Source organism: Thyridium curvatum (genome assembly GCF_004353045.1).
Source record: "Thyridium curvatum strain D216 chromosome Unknown NODE_4_length_842636_cov_84.159710, whole genome shotgun sequence".
Taxonomy (NCBI): Eukaryota; Fungi; Ascomycota; class Sordariomycetes; order Thyridiales; family Thyridiaceae; genus Thyridium; species Thyridium curvatum.
Genome location: NW_022156759.1, coordinates 715,091 through 733,482, shown reverse-complemented (window position 1 = coordinate 733,482; position 18,392 = coordinate 715,091). Strand labels below are relative to the sequence as shown.

At 57.1% G+C, this 18,392-nt stretch overlaps 8 protein-coding genes across 8 annotated transcripts; 4 read left to right on the top strand and 4 right to left on the bottom strand.

Moving 5' to 3' along the window:
* Nucleotides 1-215: 215 nt before the first annotated feature.
* On the bottom strand, nt 216-2,898 carry E0L32_001179 (uncharacterized protein; the record flags this gene model as incomplete). The annotated part of the gene is made up of 3 exons (XM_031134602.1): nt 216-685; nt 753-2,589; nt 2,656-2,898. 3 exons carry the CDS (start codon nt 2,896-2,898, stop codon nt 216-218), a joined length of 2,550 nt encoding a protein of 849 aa, XP_030993072.1.
* A 1,944-nt stretch (nt 2,899-4,842) lies between these two features.
* E0L32_001178 (uncharacterized protein) lies at nt 4,843-6,263 on the bottom strand (the record flags this gene model as incomplete). The annotated part of the gene is made up of 2 exons (XM_031134591.1): nt 4,843-5,883; nt 5,970-6,263. 2 exons carry the CDS (start codon nt 6,261-6,263, stop codon nt 4,843-4,845), a joined length of 1,335 nt encoding a protein of 444 aa, XP_030993071.1.
* Nucleotides 6,264-6,755: 492 nt separating this feature from the next.
* E0L32_001177 (uncharacterized protein) lies at nt 6,756-7,228 on the top strand (the record flags this gene model as incomplete). Its single annotated transcript, XM_031134580.1, has 2 exons — nt 6,756-7,065; nt 7,128-7,228. 2 exons carry the CDS (start codon nt 6,756-6,758, stop codon nt 7,226-7,228), a joined length of 411 nt encoding a protein of 136 aa, XP_030993070.1.
* Nucleotides 7,229-7,538: 310 nt separating this feature from the next.
* E0L32_001176 (uncharacterized protein) lies at nt 7,539-8,702 on the bottom strand (the record flags this gene model as incomplete). Its single annotated transcript, XM_031134569.1, has 1 exon — nt 7,539-8,702. The coding sequence occupies one exon, from the start codon at nt 8,700-8,702 to the stop codon at nt 7,539-7,541; it is 1,164 nt and encodes a 387-aa protein (XP_030993069.1).
* Nucleotides 8,703-9,491: 789 nt separating this feature from the next.
* On the top strand, nt 9,492-10,877 carry E0L32_001175 (uncharacterized protein; the record flags this gene model as incomplete). The annotated part of the gene is made up of 4 exons (XM_031134558.1): nt 9,492-9,698; nt 9,780-9,814; nt 9,900-10,221; nt 10,302-10,877. 4 exons carry the CDS (start codon nt 9,492-9,494, stop codon nt 10,875-10,877), a joined length of 1,140 nt encoding a protein of 379 aa, XP_030993068.1.
* Nucleotides 10,878-12,066: 1,189 nt separating this feature from the next.
* E0L32_001174 (uncharacterized protein) lies at nt 12,067-13,273 on the top strand (the record flags this gene model as incomplete). Its single annotated transcript, XM_031134547.1, has 2 exons — nt 12,067-12,432; nt 12,512-13,273. The coding sequence occupies 2 exons, from the start codon at nt 12,067-12,069 to the stop codon at nt 13,271-13,273; spliced, it is 1,128 nt and encodes a 375-aa protein (XP_030993067.1).
* A 519-nt stretch (nt 13,274-13,792) lies between these two features.
* On the bottom strand, nt 13,793-14,763 carry E0L32_001173 (uncharacterized protein; the record flags this gene model as incomplete). The annotated part of the gene is made up of 2 exons (XM_031134536.1): nt 13,793-14,318; nt 14,420-14,763. The coding sequence occupies 2 exons, from the start codon at nt 14,761-14,763 to the stop codon at nt 13,793-13,795; spliced, it is 870 nt and encodes a 289-aa protein (XP_030993066.1).
* A 1,351-nt stretch (nt 14,764-16,114) lies between these two features.
* Nucleotides 16,115-17,989, top strand: E0L32_001172 (uncharacterized protein; the record flags this gene model as incomplete). Its single annotated transcript, XM_031134524.1, has 3 exons — nt 16,115-16,369; nt 16,442-16,857; nt 16,927-17,989. 3 exons carry the CDS (start codon nt 16,115-16,117, stop codon nt 17,987-17,989), a joined length of 1,734 nt encoding a protein of 577 aa, XP_030993065.1.
* Nucleotides 17,990-18,392: the final 403 nt, after the last annotated feature.

Sequence of the window (18,392 nt, the reverse complement as noted above, 5' to 3'; positions counted from 1 at the left end):
GGCGTCGTCTGGTGACTTTACCGTATTGGTTTTGTGCGAATTTGGTCCCAGAAACTCATCGATGTACATCAGCAAGTTTGATGTATTATTATCTATCTAATATTGTACCTTTGTGCCATTAGCACCGAGACAGAAGTACAAGCACACTCTAGTAAATCCAGAATGAGCTGATGAAAACGCCGACAGTGTAGAGCGACAGCAGATCCTCAAGAAGCTCATGAGTCATAGTGATCCAGCCAGTCTTGGTCTTCTTGGCCTCCTCTTTGGGGTATGCCACACCCGTCTTGGGGTCCCTCTCCAGAAGATCTTCTCGGTCGGGGCAGCTGGGCGGGTAGATGGCGTAGCCGATCGGGGTCCAGCAGGACAATGCGCAGGTCAGCCAGAGAATCGGCGGCCAGAGTGCGTGTGTAAGCAGAGATGAGTCGGTCCTTCTTGGTCTGGTTGTCTCTAAAGTTCCAGTAGGTGGCCATGACGACAGCGACGATGACGAAGCAGATAAAGGCCAGGTGCATCCAGCAGTCGCAGTCCCAGATGGTAACCTTGAGTCTGCGCCATAGAGGCGCCCGGAGCTTGCGATTCCGTTCGTTGAGCTCGGCCTTTTGTGAGCCAGACGAGGTGAACACGGCGATCTTGCCGCCGAGCCACTTGGGGAGGACGAAGGTACGGATGACGGCCACAGAGTGGACTGTTTATTGCGTGCGGGCTAGGGTCAGAGTCCGATCGAGTTCCAACATGTGTGCAAGGACACTTACAGATAGCCATCCACATCACCGCCCGGGTGTCGCGACGACCCGTGCGATACCCCGAAGGGAGGTAAGACACGAAGTCATTGGCCCGGTTGAGCACCATGGAGCCAAACCAGGCTCGGATCAGCCAGCGGAGTTGGTCGTAGCTTGCAAAAGGCACGAGGTTGCCGTGCGCAATCAGGACGATCGGTGAGGTAAACATGGAGAGGACGAGAGCGATGGTGAAGAAAGACGAGATGGTGTAGACGAAACCACAGAGTCGTTGTGGGAAGGTCATGTGCTTTACGAGAGGGCCGTATATGGAGAAGCGGAGCTTGAGCGATGTCTGCACGGTGCCGATGGTCTGGGGGGACGCGTGAATGTTAGTTATCAGATCGCCCTCTTCAACCGGACCTGTGGAGTATTGACTCACCCATCGGGTACGCTGTTTCAAGTGGCTGGTCAGGGAATCAGGAACTGTGCCGAATTGCAGGGGCTCGTGAACGAAGGCAGTGTGCCAGCCGGCACCCAGCAGCATACTAGAGCAGCACACGTCCTCGGCCAGAGAACCGGTGGGGAAGCCTCCAATCTCCTCGAGCGCGGCGCGGCGGATGACGTAGCCAGATCCCGTACACCAAGCCACACCCATGGCATCCTTGATGGGCTCAGAGATGTGTACAAAGGTGTCGAGGCTCTGGCACAGCGGATCATCCTTGGGCACGTTGTAGAAGAGCTGTGGCGGGCAGGCCAGCGAGCACTTGGCATCCTGAAGCATGTGAGGGATTAGAGCCCGGATCCAGTCCCTCTCGGGAATCATGTCGGCATCCAAGGCGCCAATAAAGTTGGCCGCTCCTCCAGGCAACTTCTTGGTCTCCTCCAGCGCGTAGTTGAGGTTTCCTGCCTTGAAGTGGTGAGGGACACCGGGGTACTTGGGCCTTGATCGGTAGTAGAGGTTGTCAAACTGTGTGGCCGCTGTCCGCTCCGCCAGTGCTCGAAGACTCTCGGATCCGCCGTCGTCGCAGATGATGACGCGGAATCGAGACGGCGGGTAGTCGATGTTGCAGGCGGCTTTGGCAGTATCGAGGACGAGATCGTCATCCTCACCACAGCAGGTGATGACGACGTCCACCGAGGGGCAGTTATCACCGAGTATTCTCAGCTTGGGCCGCGTCCTCATGCCGACAGAGTGCAGACCCCAGAGACGGTGCAGCAGCATGGGGATGACGACGATGATTTCCACGCAGATGAATGCCCAGGCCATCCAATAGGTCTGGTGGGCACGTTTCTCGGCGTCTCTTGTGTATAGCACGCGCAGCACAAAGTAGATCCAGTAACTGCCGATGGTCGCGATAGTGAGGGGCCCGCTGATGCGGTACAGCCAGCGCTTCCAGGCTGGGAGCTGCTCAACGTCGTCGTACTTGGCTTGACGCTGAATGATGTAGTCATCCTCCTTCTCGCTCATTCCGGCGCGGATGAAAGCCACCGAAGACTTCTTCCTCGCCGACGCCGTCGTCGACAGCGAGCTCGGTTTGGGCGGTGTGTGAGAGAAGCGACGGGCATTGAAGGCGTTCCATGGCGAGTATCCCGTCGACGCAATGGGCCTGATCTCGTCGATCTCGAGGCCGAGGGGGTTGCCTCGCGTCTGCAGAGGATCGAGCGACTGAGCGGCCTGGACGACTGCGGTGGACGATCGGCGTGCGAGGTTCTTGGAAGCCTGGGCCAGCTGTGACAGACTTGATCGTCTCTCATCGGGAGCAAAAGAGAGGAAGCGGGCCCGAGGGCGCTGGGATGGCCCGGCCACTGGCTCGTCCTCGTTGAATGGGGACGTCCATCTTATGCCTTGGTAGTTTTCGGGATGATGTGCCTGATCGGTGTCAGCAGTTCCATGTTCTCAAGTCGATGCCAGGGAGATGTGATAAACCTCACTCACTTTTGACGGTGGAGCTAGTCCTTTGGTCTCATCGCTCGTCCGAAGCGCCTCGCCCGCCGCGTCGAGAAAATTGCCGTACTCATCTTGCTCGGGAAGAGGAGTGAGGGGATCGTTGTCTAGTACATCCCCCACGACGATGCGAGGAGGCGCGCTCGTCGTCGATCCAGTGGTCGAGCCATCTGACGAGCCAGCATCAGATGGCGCCCTGGCTGAAGACCTCCTTCTGTACCGAGACCGAGGCATTGCACGCAACGAGGGTGGTGTAAGACGGAGGACTTGGCTCGGGCTGGAATGCAGACCAGGAACAGCGAGGAGAACCGGTCAAGCCAGGCGCGAGAGGGGAGCGAAGGGGAGAAGAAGGCTTATAAGGGAAGACGGCGATGCCGGCCAAGTTCCTGACCAAGATGGGCCGAGGATAGCCCCCGTAACGGCCGCCCGCTCCAACAGGCCATCTCACTCTTCGGCCACCGCGGGCGCTGAGAGAAGGGACGAGCAAGATCATGATTGACGAGATCATGACTAGTCCGGAGCGGGATGATCTAGACGGCGTCGTTTGCTTCTGGACGCCACGATTCCGAGCCGCCTGAAATTAGAGTTAGTTGGCAAGGTCAATAAATGGCTCGGCCGCCCTGACTGACGCTGGTGTTGCTATGACAAATGCTGGTCTGTGGAAAGATGCAAGCTAGGCAGATAGTATAGTTACTCCGTACGCTGTTTCGTCGCTCTCCCTACGGAGTGCTTGCGTTACTGTCCATCCCCCCCGCCGTGCCGAGAGTGGATTCACGATGTGAGACATGCCTAAGAAAAACTCTGATGATGGCTCTTGGGTAGGTAGGTCAGTTGGTCGGTAGGTACAGCTCACACCCTCTTCTGTACATCAGCAAAAGTTCTTCTAATGGGATTCTTGGGTCAGGCGCCGTCGTTCGATCGGAATGTGGAAATCCCTGATAGCCCCATTCCGGGAGTTTGTTTTTCAGCTCTGTGGCCTCACGGCGCATGGCCGAGCAACGACCATCCTTCAGATGATGTCTCGAGCTTGTTTCGACGTCCTTTGGCCTTGATCAAAAGAGTCCTTTGATACGCCAGGCGTAGCAAGCAGGCCATTGATCGAGCTGGACGATGTCGCTGGAGATGCGTATCGAGCAAATCCCGTCCGCTCAGACCAAGCTTCATCTGCAACTAGACCGCCAGCGCGGTTCGTTCAGTGACATCGGCCAGAGTATCCGGGATGATGGATAAATGTGCAGAGTAGCTCCAAAAGGAACCGCTGGAATGACTCGCAAGGGCAGGCCCCGTATCTTGGCAAGGCCTCGCCGAGGATTTCTCGACTGAGCTGAAGAGCTGCGGAGCAGGCGTGCGAGGTCTGGAATACCACCCACATTCCAGGCTAATACTGAGGCACCGTCCCGCGACTCATGCGGAGCTGTTTACCTGAACAAGCTTAGCCAACCGGAGCGCAGCTCTCCCGCGGCTGAAGCGGTGGTATGCACTATTCAATGACGAACCGATCTACGCCAAGCTTCGCTGTAGATCGATCAAGAAGAGATAAAAAAGAACCGGCATCACAGTCTGCGACAGTGACAAGGGCTATCGCGGGGTTTCGGCTTTCACGGACAAGGCGAGGCCTCATCACTGTTGTCGACTGGCCTCAAGGATTACCAGGCGTCAAGACCGTGGCAATCCGAGCCCGGCGGATGGTGTACGATGTCCAACCCAACAGTCATGATGCATGTTGTTCACGACAGCTTTGAGAAGCTGTCGTAAATTCGTGACGCCAGAACCGGCTACCTGGCACGGATGGATTGACGCAAAAGAGGTTTAATCACCGAGTAAAATGCTGACCTACCCTGGAGCTGCTAGTGGATAGGTAGGTAACGATAGGTAGGTACATGCTCGACGGCACTCGCCATCGTACTGCATAGCAACGCTTTGCAAACATGAAGTGTCAGTCTGATGCAGGAGAAATTCGTCAGATTCAGGAAGAGAAGGAATGCAGGCTAAGGTAGGCTTCGGCATCACACAAACCGTAGCAGCAGGACCACTGACTAGGTAGCCATGACGTCGACGGAAAGCTTATGGCTGGATCGCAATCTATTACCACCTGCTCAAGCGAGCAACTTTCCCATCTAATCATCCAGGGCTATCAGGGCTAGTCTACGGAAAAGGGTGCAAGGCCGACGAAACTGTCTAGGCGAAGGACTTGACGTCTCCGTCCTTGAGCTTGCCTGCGTCGACCAAGCGCTTGGTCTCGCCTTGCCAGACACCCTTGATCTCGTCTGCAACCTTGAGGCCGTTGAGCTGGCCAGCCAGGGCGGCAATCTCATCGGCATCAATCTTGGACTGGATGAGATCGACATCGTTGAGCACGGCATCGATGGTGCCAGCCGAGGGCTCGCCAGAGGCAAAGTAGTTGGCATCCTTGACAGAGCCCTTGAGCACACGCTTGTTCTTCTTGACGGCGTTCTTGGCCGCCTCCTTGGCCTTCTTTGCCTGGTCCCTACCGGCCTTGGCCGCCTCCTCGGCCTCGCGCGCGGCCTTCTCCTCGGCCTCCTTCTTGCGCTGGGCCTCCTCCTTGGCGGCCTTCTCGGCGGCCTCCTTCTCGAGCCGCTTGGCGTTCTTGGCGGCGTTCTTCTCCTTCTTGAAGCGCTTGATGCGCTCGTCGCCGACGGAGCAGTCGTCTACCAGCTTGCGCAGGCGGGCATTGTCCTCGGCCTTCTTCTTCTTGCGGGCGTTGGCATTCTTGCGCTCCATGTGCCGCTTCTGGTCGCGGTTCTCGTTGTCGTCGGGGACATCCTCGTCCAGGTACTCAAAGGTCCGCCAGCTGTCGAAGTTGTACCAGAAGTTGTAGAAGTTGTGCACGTCCTCCTCGGTAGAGTTCTCGTCGCCAAAGGCGGGGACGGGGTGGACCTTGCTGAAGCGGGCCTCGGCCTTGAACACATTGCCCCAGAGCTTGTAGTAGTTGCCCTTGACGAGCTGCTTCTTGGTCGGCGGCTCGACATCGGCCTCTTCATCGACAGAGTCGTACTGGCGGCGCTTGACAGGGTCCAGGAGGACCTCGGTGGCCTTCTGGATGCACTTGAAGAATTGATCGTCCTCGGTGCGGCCTTGGGCGGCCTTCTTGTCGGGATGGTGCTTGAGGACCTTCTTGCGGTGGGCGCGCTTGATCTGCTCCTCGGTGGCCTTGAATCGGTACTTGCTGAGACCCAACACCTGGTAGTGGTCTTGACTCTGTCGTAGTGGGATGACGTTTAGCATAAGGCCCCGAAGGGAGCAGAGACTTCTGCGGGGTGCTATGGTGCACGGGTGCTCCTTACCTTCCAGTCCTTGGCCTCGCGCTGGAGCAGCATGGGGTCCTCGGGCTCGCTGATATCACTGTCCTCGTCGTCCTCGACCTTCTTGGCGCGCTCCTGCGCCTGGATGCGGTCATCCTCGGAGAAGGTCCGCTTGTGGCGGGCCCGGCGGGCGTGAGCGAGGAAGTGAGGGCCGACAGGCTCGATGCTGCGCTGCGAGGCGGCGGTGATCTTGCCTATGGGCTTGAAGTCCTTCTCGGCGGCCCAGCCCGAGGGCAGGGTCGGCAGAGGACGAGCGACGACGGTAGGGGTGGCCATTGTCTCGTTGCTCCTTGACGTGAAGATGAAGAAGCTGTAGTGTAGAGGGGAAGACGAGGACCAACTCGTTTGTTACTTGTTTGGAGAAAGTCAGCACTTTTTTTTTTTGCCCTGCCTTACTCCAAATCCACCCCTGTCAAAGTCGGTATGGCGGGGCAGTTTTTTTTTTTTTCCATGTACCAAGTATCCAAGACTTCACTGACAGGCTAGATTCCACCCATTATTGCCGCTTTCAAAAAGTATTCTGTACTTTGCCTAACCTTTCAACTCCCATCCTCTTGGTTTTGTAACCAAATCCAATCGACTTTGCTTCGCCTCGGCCAGAACCGCTCGGATCAACGTGGATCTTGCCTGCAAGCAACAACGTCTCAAGACAGTTGAGGACCACAATACAGCAGCCACTCAGAAACACCACCAACTTTTCATGTCAACAACCTCCCATCCCTTCTGCAAACAGTTCCTCTCGTTGCTGCTCTCGCTTCCCTGCTGACAATGGCTCTCGCCGCCTACCGTCAACTACTTCGAGCTGCCCGTGTCGCCTTCGAAGGCGAGTCTCTAGCTCCAGGCTTTGAGCCACACCCTGGCGCCCAGGCAATCCTCGCTAACCTTGTTCTCTGCACAGGCGATACTCGGGTACTCACGGCCGCACGGCAGCAGATTCGACAGGGCTTCCGGGACAAGGCTGCGCTGTCCCCTTCCGACCCTGGCGCCGAGGCTGCCGTCAAGGAGGCCGAGGAACTGGCAACGTTCCTGCGGACCAATGTCGTCCAGGGACGAAAGGGAGAACACGAGGATACATACCGTGCGTGAAAATGCGGCATTGCGGAAGAGTTGAAACGCTGACCTGCTTTGTTCTGCTGGTAGGGCTACGGATACATAAAGATACCGAGCGCGGCGACAACGACACCATCAAAGTGGGCAACAAAACGGTCAAGATCGACGGAAAGACGTGCAAAGACATGTAAGAGTTGCTAGGCTATGGGGAGGGTCGGGGTCGCGTCTCGACGCCCATGCAAATACTGGACGAGACCGCATGACGACCGCCACACATGAAAGTAAGGCAGCGCAATGCTCGTGTCTTTCTTGTACAACAATAACTTCTATGATACCCCCTCCAGTATATATCGAACTGCATAATGCATACTATTCCTTGTAGCGCCAGTACCCTGCCGTGATGAAGCTCGCTGCGATGCTGAGAATTGCGAGAACAAAAACCACCTTGACGCCGAGTCCCTCAACCGCGTGGCCCGAAATCACGAGTTCAAGCGAGGCGGCCTAATTGCCTGCCAGGCTTGCATATTGTACATCTGCTGCGCCGGGAGGCGCGGCTGGAGCCAGAGACGCGAGCTCATCCTGCCCGCCAGAACCAGTCGATGCCTGAGGGTCGCCGGCGCCGATAGCCCTAGGGCCCTCTCGTGCACCTGCGCCCTTTGCGCCAGGGAAGGCTGACCGGCCATCCCTAATCATCTCGGTCCGCTCTTCCCTCTTCATGGTCCCGATCGCACGTGGTTGTCCCCAGCGAACACGCAGAGGGCAGCCGGCTATGACGGCCTTGCCTTGGCACGCAGCCGCGGCCTTCTCGGCGGCCTCGCGCGTCTCGTAGTTGATGAAGGCGCAGTGAGACATGTGTGAGCAGACCAGCGACTTGATCTTGCCGTGCACCTTGAAGAACTCGCGGAGCTTGTACTCGGGTAGATCGTCCTCGACGCCCGTGACAAAGAGCGACATGACGTTTGGGTCAGAGGGGGGCAGCCAGTCCTTGGGCCCCGGGGGTGGTTGAGGTGCTCTGGTCTGATTTGCGCCCTTGCGACTGCCGCCGGGCCTCGCTCCCAGTGCGCCCGCTGCTCTCGAGTCGCGCGTCCTGATGGGTCCCGGGCCGCCGACGCCGGCACCGACAGCTGCACTTCCACCAGCGGACGAAGGGCCGGCCACAGCCTCGCCCGTCGCCTCGTCGATAGCCCTCCCTTTCTTGAAATACGGCTTGCTCTGCGCCAGGCGCCGCAAGAGCTCGCGGGCCTTCTCGTCAGTCTTCTCGTACTCTTCCACGCCAGCATGGCCTTCTTCAATAGCCTTCTCGTTGTTCTGCGCGAAATATTCCCGGTTGATCTCTGAGCTCGGGCCCGGCGCGACCATTTTGAGAGCGGCGTCTCGCACGACCAGAGGCAATCCAAAGGAGAGGTCGAGCATGCAGCACTGGCAGCAGTTCTTGAGCCGTGCGCAGGTCAGGCAGATGTTCGTGCGCTTCTTGCGGCCGTGGGCACGATCGGCAGCCCAACTGAAGATGGTGAAGGGTCGCGTGCAGAGCTTGCACTCGGCGCCGTAGTCCTCCTTGAGCATCCTGACGTAGGGGTTCTCGGGAAGGCAGTTTTCGCAGACGGAAGGGAAGTCGGTGGACTCCCAGCCGGACCGGTTGAGGTCCTGCTTGATTTGGGGCGGCATCGCAAGCCAAGTGGGCGGTCGCGGAGGATGGTACGATGGCGAAACACTCTGGTTTTGGCGAAGAGACGGGTGCCGTGCGGAGGCAAGGCGCGAGCGCGCGCGCAAGGTGTGTCGTTCTTGGAAACGGGAAGAGGCCTCAGGGAATCGAGCCAACGGCGCTGTAGAGGGGATCTGAGAACCTTGAATCGCGATCTCGAGGCAGAAATGTAGAGAGGCAAAGCAGCTTGGCTGCGATGTTGGGTGGTGCGAGTGGGGTTTGTTTGGTCAGTGTCTGGTGTCGATGCTGCAAGGCTGGTGCGCTGATAAATTCTTCGATGCTGGCTTATCGCCTCACGACCTGGACACCATTTTGGGCTTAGGTAGCTGCATGCACGTGAAGGCTGTAAGTTACTCCGTAGAAGGAAAAGAGCAGGGGGTCACCTCACCGCCTTTATTTTTTTTTTGCCCCCCGGCCCCCCAGTGGCCACCCCCCTTTCAATTGATCGAGGCCCCTAAAATTTCGCCCCGGCCTGAGATTTGGCGGGTCTCTTTCACTTAGTCGGACCAATTAGAAGGGGTATGTCCCTGAAATCGTCCCCTGTGCATTTCCAAGTACATTCTCCCGCCGCACGCCAATTGACTTGATTCCAACGCTTCCAATCATCACCACTCCGTTGCCTCCAACTGCGTGACTGCTCTGCTGTACCTATCCTTCTCCCTGATTACCTTTCGACACACGAGATTCGTCCTTGTTGCGCGACACGAGCAACCATCAGTCCCGAATCGCAGCGCGACACCACCGTTTTCATAATGCCTTCCAAGCAGGGTCTCGAGAGAGAGGATCACAAGCGTGATGCCGACTTCAACAAGGCCCTTCACGGCAACTCGGCCAAGGCCACTGGTGGTGTTGCCGCCATGTTCTCCAAGAACAAGGAGGCCAAGAAGGCTGCCATGGACGAGTACTTCAAGCACTTTGACAACAAGAGGGCCGAGGACGAGACCGCTGAGGATCGTGCGGTATGAGGCGCAAGCCGCTTCCCCCCTTTATGCCTTTCTGTCACAGATGCAGTCGATGCTAAGACTCCCACCCGCATCTAGGCCCGAACCAAGGAGTATGCTACTCTGACGAGACAGTACGTGCCTGCCATCTTGATGCTGCTTGCGTCTCCCCGCTCTCCCACCTCGCAGACGCTGACTGCCAGTTCTTGCGCGCTACAGTTATTACAACCTCGCCACCGACCTTTACGAGTACGGCTGGGGACAGAGCTTCCACTTCTGCCGCTTCTCTCCCAATGAGTCTTTCTACCAGGCCATCGCCCGCCATGAGCACTATCTGGCCCACTCCATCGGCATCCAGGAGGGCATGACCGTTCTCGACGTTGGCTGCGGTGTTGGTGGCCCGGCCCGCGAGATCGCCAAGTTCACCGGCTGCAACGTTGTCGGTCTGAACAACAACGATTACCAGATCGAGCGAGCCACCCAATACGCCGTCAAGGAGGGCCTTTCGGACCAGCTCAAGTTTGTCAAGGGCGACTTCATGGTAAGCAACGCGCAGAGCAGGCTACTCTGACATCAAGATGTTGTTGATGCTGACGTGAACCCGTGCCCCCCCCCGTTCAGCAAATGTCCTTCCCCGACAACAGCTTCGATGCCGTGTACGCGATTGAGGCGACAGTCCATGCGCCCAAGCTCGAGGGTGTCTACGGCGAGATTTTCCGTGTTCTCAAGCCCGGCGGTACCTTTGGCGTGTACGAGTGGCTCATGACGGACAACTACGACAACGACAACGTTCGCCACCGTGAGATCCGTCTGGGTATCGAGCACGGTAACGGCATCTCCAATATGTGCAAGATCTCGGAGGGCGTTGCGGCCATGGAGAATGTTGGCTTTGAGCTGCTGAGGCACGAGGATCTTGCTGACCGGGGCGATGCCCTGCCTTGGTACTGGCCCCTGGCTGGTGAGCTCAAGTACCTCCAGTCCTATGGCGACCTGTTCACCATCCTGCGGATGACGACGTGGGCCCGGACTGTCCTTCACGGCATCGCCGGCGTCCTGGAGAAGGTCGGCGTGGCGCCCGCCGGCACCAAGAAGACCGCCGATGCTCTGGCCATTGGTGGCGACTCCCTCGTCGCTGGTGCCAGGGAAAACCTCTTCACGCCCATGTACCTGATGGTCGGACGCAAGCCCCAGAAGTAAGAGGCAGGAAGAGTCTCGGTGGGTGGAGGTGGATGTAACGCGGTTTGCAGCTAAGCTGTTCAGGGTCCAGGGCTCAATGGGGATGCATATCCCAAGTCCCAAACGAAGGCGCACATGATGCGAAGCTGAGCATTGCTTGGGGCGAGCCACAAAGAAGTCGACAACAGCAAGAGGGCCGCTGGGTGCTTTCTCGGGACAAAAGATATATAGATGAAAGGTATTTAATAATATACAACGTTGTAATGTCACTCTCTGTGACCTCCTTGTGATGACACTTGACAATGGGAGCTCTTGAAGACGGAGCAGCGTAGATCACACCGAAACACCTGGTATCCCGGATAAGATGGATGCATGGCTCTGCTTTCCTCCACTCACCAAAGATCCATCTCTATCCACTGCAGACCGTCCATCGCACACGGGAATAACAGCCAGGTTGACCCCGAGACCGGTGAGGCTTCCGCGCTCGACAACGGCGTGCATGCGGCACCAAACGGCAGCTCGCGGCAAGGATGCCCATTGTGTGATATCGGTGGTGCTTTGGCGCGATTTGTCCCGAGCGCGCCCTTCCCATCTGGGTTTAGGCCCGTCCCGGTGGGTGCGCGAGGTGCTCAACAAGCTGGGCGACTCCTCTGAGCAAGCACTGGAAACGGGAGGCTCCAGCGAATGACTGGGCGTTGCACACCACTGAAGGAGCCAGAAGGACCCACTGTTCGGGGGGAGCTCCCAGCAGTCCCAGCAGTTTTTTTCTGCTGGAACCACACCTCTCTCCTGTCTGTCTGGCGATCCAAGTATCTGCAATGTATTCGCCGAGCTGATCCAGTGCAAATCCTGCCCTCGGAGTCGTCCACCTGGTACTCGGAGAATACCCAGAACAGCCCCCCAGCTCCTCTCCAAAGAAACCACCACCCAAAAAAATTCCCTCCTTCTGCGCGCGCGACGCAATCACCGTTTGCTGACCATCCATCAATCCCTCTTCTCTCTCTCTTGTCCTCAACCGCCATCCTCCCCAATTGTCTGCTGTGGTCCTTGAAGCGGTCTTTGATCAGAGCGTCACGGGAATTTGATCTCGGAATTTGATCTCGAGACAGGCCAATTCGTCACAGAGTCCGGTCGAGGCGCTTCGAAGACCAGTCCATCAGGTCCAATCACCAATCCCTTTCCCTCCACCTCGTCTTCGTCGAAGCTCAACATGTCCCGCTACCTCCGACCTGCTGCCCGTCTGGCTGCCTCTGCGCGTGCCCCTGCCGCCAGGCCGACCTTTGCTCCCTCCATCGCCGCCCGCGCCCTCCAGCAGCGCAGGACGTACGCCGAGGCCAAGGGCACCAAGGAGTACACTGTCCGTGACGCCCTCAACGAGGCCCTGGCCGAGGAGCTCGAGGCCGACGACAGGGTCTTCATTCTCGGAGAGGAGGTTGCTCAGTACAACGGTGCCTACAAGGTCACCAAGGGTCTCCTGGACCGCTTTGGCGATAGGAGGGTGATCGACACCCCGATCACAGAGAGCGGTTTCTGTGGTCTGGCTGTCGGTGCTGCTCTGAGCGGCCTTCACCCCGTCGTACGTTCCCAGATCCCCCCCCGCATCTTGGTCTTTGTTGATGTTTGGTAACTGACCCGGGAATCCCCTCGTTCTCCAGTGCGAGTTCATGACCTTCAACTTTGCCATGCAAGCCATCGACCAGATCGTCAACTCGGCCGCCAAGACGCTCTACATGTCCGGTGGTATCCAGCCCTGCAACATCACCTTCCGTGGCCCCAACGGCTTCGCTTCCGGTGTCGCCGCTCAGCACTCGCAGGACTACAGCGCCTGGTACGGCAGCATCCCCGGCCTCAAGGTCGTCGCCCCCTGGAGCGCCGAGGACGCCAAGGGCCTGCTCAAGGCCGCCATCCGCGACCCCAACCCCGTCGTCGTCCTGGAGAACGAGCTCATGTACGGCCAGCACTTCCCCATGTCCGAGGCCGCCCAGAAGGACGACTTCGTCCTCCCCTTCGGCAAGGCCAAGATTGAGCGCTCCGGCAAGGACCTGACCATGGTCACGCTCTCCCGCTGCGTCGGCCAGACCCTCGTCGCCGCCGAGAACCTCAAGAAGAACTACGGTGTCGAGGCCGAGGTCATAAACCTGCGCTCCGTCAAGCCCCTCGACATTGACGCCATCGTCAAGTCCGTCAAGAAGACGCACCGCCTCGTTTGCGTCGAGTCGGGCTACCCTGCCTTTGGCGTCGGCGCCGAGATCCTCGCCCTGACCATGGAGTATGCCTTCGACTATCTCGATGCCCCTGCCCAGCGTATCACCGGTGCCGAGGTCCCCACTCCCTACGCCCAGAAGCTCGAGCAGATGAGCTTCCCTACCGAATCTCTGATCGAGCAGCACTCTGCCAAGCTGCTCCGTCTTCTTTGAAGGCCGCCAGGGCGAGAGAAGCAAGAGGGTTGTAGTGGAAGATAATCAAGCTCTAGAGCAAGAAAGGGATGGGTTCTGCTTTACAAGGGACGTCTCGGGGAAGGAAGACGCGTTCTGGACAAGAACGTGCGACTGGATTCGGCAACAGAGGAGGAGCAGTCGAAAAACTCTATCACGATGATTTTTATCTGGCAGCACCATAGAAGGAGTCTGTCGGGAAAACACTGTAATTCTACGTTGCTTTGTGAAATACAATTCTCACATAATGGTCATTGTCTTGTCTCTATCTCGTTGTGAAGAGGTATTCTCGTCAAAATGGAAATCCTATGCATATAAGCACCGCATGAAGAGGAGCAAAACTTGCAATCCGCGTGTTGTAAAGGCCCGTAGCAAGACACAGTCTCTTGGATTGAATCCATCCATTACTGCTCGACCCCAACTTGCCTTCTCCATCTCTGTCTCCTTTTGTTTCACCCTTTCTTCACGCATCACCAATCCGCGTATCGCGTTCTTCCTCGTTCAAGAAACGGCACCGCAAGGGCCCGCGCCACCAAAAGCCTTGTTCGGATCTCCGTCCGTCTCGAAGAACACCTGCGCATATCCGCCGGGGCATTGGCCGTCGGGCCGGACGCCCTTGTCCCAGCCGTAATTGGCCGTGCAAGGGGTGAAGCGGTTGCCGACGGGGTTCCAGGACCACGAGTTGCACCGCCGGGAGGCGGACATGGCGAAGCAGGCGGCGCAGCACGACTCGGGCGTCGGCGAGCGGGGCGAGAGGCTGGTCCACTGCCAGTCGGAGCCGTCGCGGATGCCCATGAAGGAGACGCCGGGGATGAAGAAGGCCGTGGAGAGGCACTCTGTAGGGACCTGTGGTAGGGAGGGTTCAGCGACACATGCCAGGGCAAGGGAGATGAGGAGAACATGGGGGAAGAGGGGAAGACTTACGGCTGTTGATGAAGAGGTCGGGGTGGGCGATGTCGTTGATCCTGGGGGTGGGATTGTGCTCGATGTCGTTGGGAGAATTGTCGAGTTTGAGGGCGTGTTAGTGCTACTTGTAGAAATTAGTATAGAGAGACGTCAGTCAAGAGTCCGAGCTCTCTGAGGATCGACCATAAGGTATCTAGAGGATGCCTGAGAGTGTTGACTCACCCGTCCGGGGTCTGCTGGTCGAGGTCGCGCAGCACTATCGGCAGCACGATGAGCGATACCAGCCCGATGAACCCCGTCAGCGCCGCCGCAGCGAGGTACGGGTGGCCCTTGAGCCAGCGCCAGGCCTGCACGAAGCGGCTGTCGCGCTTTGGGGGCTCGTATTCCTGCATCTCGGTGCCAAAGATGGTTGTCTGCGGAGGCAGGCGTCTCGGCTCCGGGTCGGCGGCGGCCAAGACCTGCGGTCCGAGGTGGTGGTCGTATTCGGCAAAGCGGTGCTCGAAGTCCGACTCGCTCTTGCTTGCAGCAGGGGACTGCCTGCCCTCCAGGGGCTGCTGGGACGACATTTCAGTGGGCAGATCGTTGTTGCCGCGGGAGTCGGTGGCGATGTGACTCTTTTTGAGATTGGTGGGATGGATCTGAAGTTATGATTGCGATGGACAAACACATCGCGGTGCAGTGCATCGCAGTCCAACAAAAAAAAAAAAAAAAAAAGAGGGATGATCGAATGGTGAATAGGTCATGTACCCGTCACAATGGCCTTGTTCACGCCCTCAGAAGGGTAGCGGCAAAGGATGGCACTGTTCATGACCTGTTCCCACCGGATAGCAGTGACCTTTTTGTCACCCTCCGCTTGGCTCTCGTGTCGCCCAAGCTTCAAGTGAAGTGGCTCTCACAAAGGTGTCAAGTTTACACTAGCCAGTGAGCAGGTGCAGTTCAAGTCGTACGGTGTTGGTGTGAGTGGTATCGATCAACAAAGCAGGTCGGTCACGTACCAGGGGTTTGTACGAGTTCAAGGAGCTTGTTTGTCTCTCCCTCTGTCACCTATCAGACGCTCAACAACATTTGGCTAGGGAATTGATTAGTTGATAAGCAGTATCAATATTGGATTCTAGCTTCCAAGTTTGTAACATGGTCCGGGGCACTTCAGTATTTAGTCAGCCTTGCGAAGCAACTCAAGTTTTATCTATCAAAGTAGTCAAGACTTTGAAATGAAGGTCAGGCTTGCATAATTGCTCTTCTAAACCCCACCCTCTCCTTTCTAACCACCAATTTTCAACCGAATGGCTTGTGTTCTATTCCACAACTAGAAACGCGCTGTCATTCATATTCCTGCTCCATATAACCAAAGAGGGCAATCCTCTTGCCGCCCTCGGCCGTTGGCAGTCTCGATATTGAAACTAATAAAACTGATCGATGAACATAGACTTCAATCAAACAAGCCAAGGGTATTGAACTGGTAACCGGTGTGACTGGCAGAGGCTGCGATCTAGGCGAGGCGGTCCCGGGTTGAGAAGAATGGTACCCGCTTTACCAGACAGCCTGGCCAGTTAGATGCCAAGTTCCATTATGAATCATTCTGATGCGACTTGGGTTCAAGTATTTAAATTGATGTTCCTTGCCGAACATCCTGGTCCCTTCTCTTTTCTTGCTGTCGGATTAAATCCACATCATCAGACCGGATATAAAGGGCAAAAGGTACACCGCGTCGAGAAGATGAATGCCTCCGGATCCGACCAAACCACTGCAGACGCGACACCAATATCGTGCAGGTTATGAAGAAAAAACTAGGTTGATTTCTCCATTGATTGGCTATCCTTTGTTCCTTGTTCTAAGGGGTCCCTAAGACTGAGTTGTATACTCGATGTAAAGATAAACAACCAATACAACACTTGTCGACACCGGAACAGGTCTCTAATGGCCACCAGGTCGATATCACAGCCTGCGGATATGGGCACCGACCCGCCCAGCAACAGCATGACCTCTGTCAACTCTAGATCTGTCGCCGAGCCCGAAGGAAATGCCGGGGCGATCGACAAGAAGCGTCAGACCGATGATGGCGCTGAGAAGGCTGCGGCCGAAGAAGAGCCCGTCAACTATCCGACCGGCTTTCGTCTGACCTGCATCATCCTCGCCCTCGTCCTGGGTATATTCCTTGCCTCTCTGGACATGGTACGTGGACTCGTCTGCTCGACTGTAGATCCCCAACGAAGGATTCTTGCTTCGGAGACTGACAAAATCTAGACGATCGTCGCGACCGCCATCCCCAAGATCACCGACGAGTTTCAGGGCCTCGACAAGGCCTCATGGTACGGCGCCGCCTTCTTCATGGCCAATGGCGGCTTCCAGTCCTCTTGGGGCAAGGCCTACCGCTACTTTCCCCTCAAGTTCACCTTCCTCACGTCCGTCTTCGTCTTTGAACTGGGGAGTCTCATCTGCGCCGTCGCCCAAGACTCGGCTACTCTCATCGTCGGCCGCGCCATCAACGGCCTCGGCGCAGCCGGCCTCGGCACCGGCGCGTACACCATCATCGCCTTTATTGCGCCGCCGGCCAAGCGAGCCATGTATACTGGGTTCGTTGGTATGTCCTTTGGCGTTGCATGCGTTGCTGGGCCCCTGATCGGCGGCGTCTTTGCGCATGAGGTCTCGTGGAGGTGGTGGTGAGTGGCCGAGTCCCAGTCAACCCTCGAGTAGAGGATTGCTGACTGAAACCAACGATGAAAAACCAGTTTCTGGATCAACCTGCCGATCGGCGGCCTTGCTGCTCTGATAATCCTCTTCTTTTTCCAGACACCTATATCCGCCAAGCCCGTCTCCGCGACCTGGCGTGAAAGGCTGCTCCAGATGGATCCCCTCGGCATCGCTCTCGTGATGGGCTCTATCGTGTGCTTCATGCTAGCCCTCCAGCAAGGCGGCCAGACCTATCCTTGGCGTAGTCGTCACATTGTTGGGCTCCTCGTCGGTTTCGCCGCCCTCGCCGCCCTCTTTGGTCTCTGGGAATGGAGACAAGGGGAGCGTTCCATGATCGTGCCCCGGTTGTTTGGCAAGCGCCCGGTCTTTGTCTCCTGTCTGACTGCTATGATCCTGCTGGGCGGCTACTATCTCATCATCTACCAGCTGCCCGTCTACTTCCAGTCGGTCGGCAACGCCAGCCCTACTATGTCGGGTGTCTACAACTTGCCTCTGATTGTGGCCACGACGATCTCCATGATCAGCTCGGGCGCTGCCATCAGCTCGAGCGGTGGTACACTCACCCCGTACCTGCAGTCGTGCGGCGCCATGGTGGCCACCGTTGCTGCGGGCCTGCTATACACGCTCGATACTGACAGCGACACTGGTCGGTGGGTTGGGTTCCAGCTGCTCGGCGGTATTGGCTGGGGCATCGCCTTCCAGATCCCCATCATCGCCACGCAGGCCACCGTTTCTGAGACACCCGAGGACGTGGGACCTGCGACGGCCATGGTGCTATTCTTCCAGTGCATCGGCGGTGCCGTTTTCGTGACCGCCGCGCAGACAGCGTTTGTCAACAAGCTCACCCAGACGCTGGCGTCGACCTTGCCTGCAGTCGACCCGGCAAAAGTCGTGACCACCGGCGCTACAGAGATCCGATCAGTGTTCCCGGCGGGCCAGGTCCCAGTCATTGTTTCCTCGTACATGGCAGGCATCAAGGTCGCGATTGCGATTGCGATCGCTGGTGCCGGGCTTGGATTCCTCATTACCTTGTTTACTCGGTGGGAGAAGCCCAAGCTGTCCGAGGGGCACAAAGAGTCCATGATCGTCGCTGCAGGTTGAGAGAGTGGATTGGGCAGCATGTATCTCGGTGGTATCGACTGGGTTTTGTTGGTTGAAGCATAGATATATACCTTTCTTGTCTCGTCAACTTATCATGCATACACATAGTAGAATTGTACTAGTACTTGGCTCTGGAGTAGAGAGATCGTGTAATTCAGCCACATAATTAGCAACTCCGTTTAGTACCTCAACTCATCATGGCATTCTGGTGCAATAACAGTCATCACCTTGGCGGAATGGGCCAGTACAGAAAGGGAACGGAGAATGAATGTAATACCGTCTCTTACTAGAATAAACACAACCCACTGAGAGGTCCTCTGAAACCCGATCCTGCTGCGGAACCGGTCTGGTGAGATTTGCCAAGTCCTGGATTTTATCAAGACGTGTCACAGTAGGCACAGAG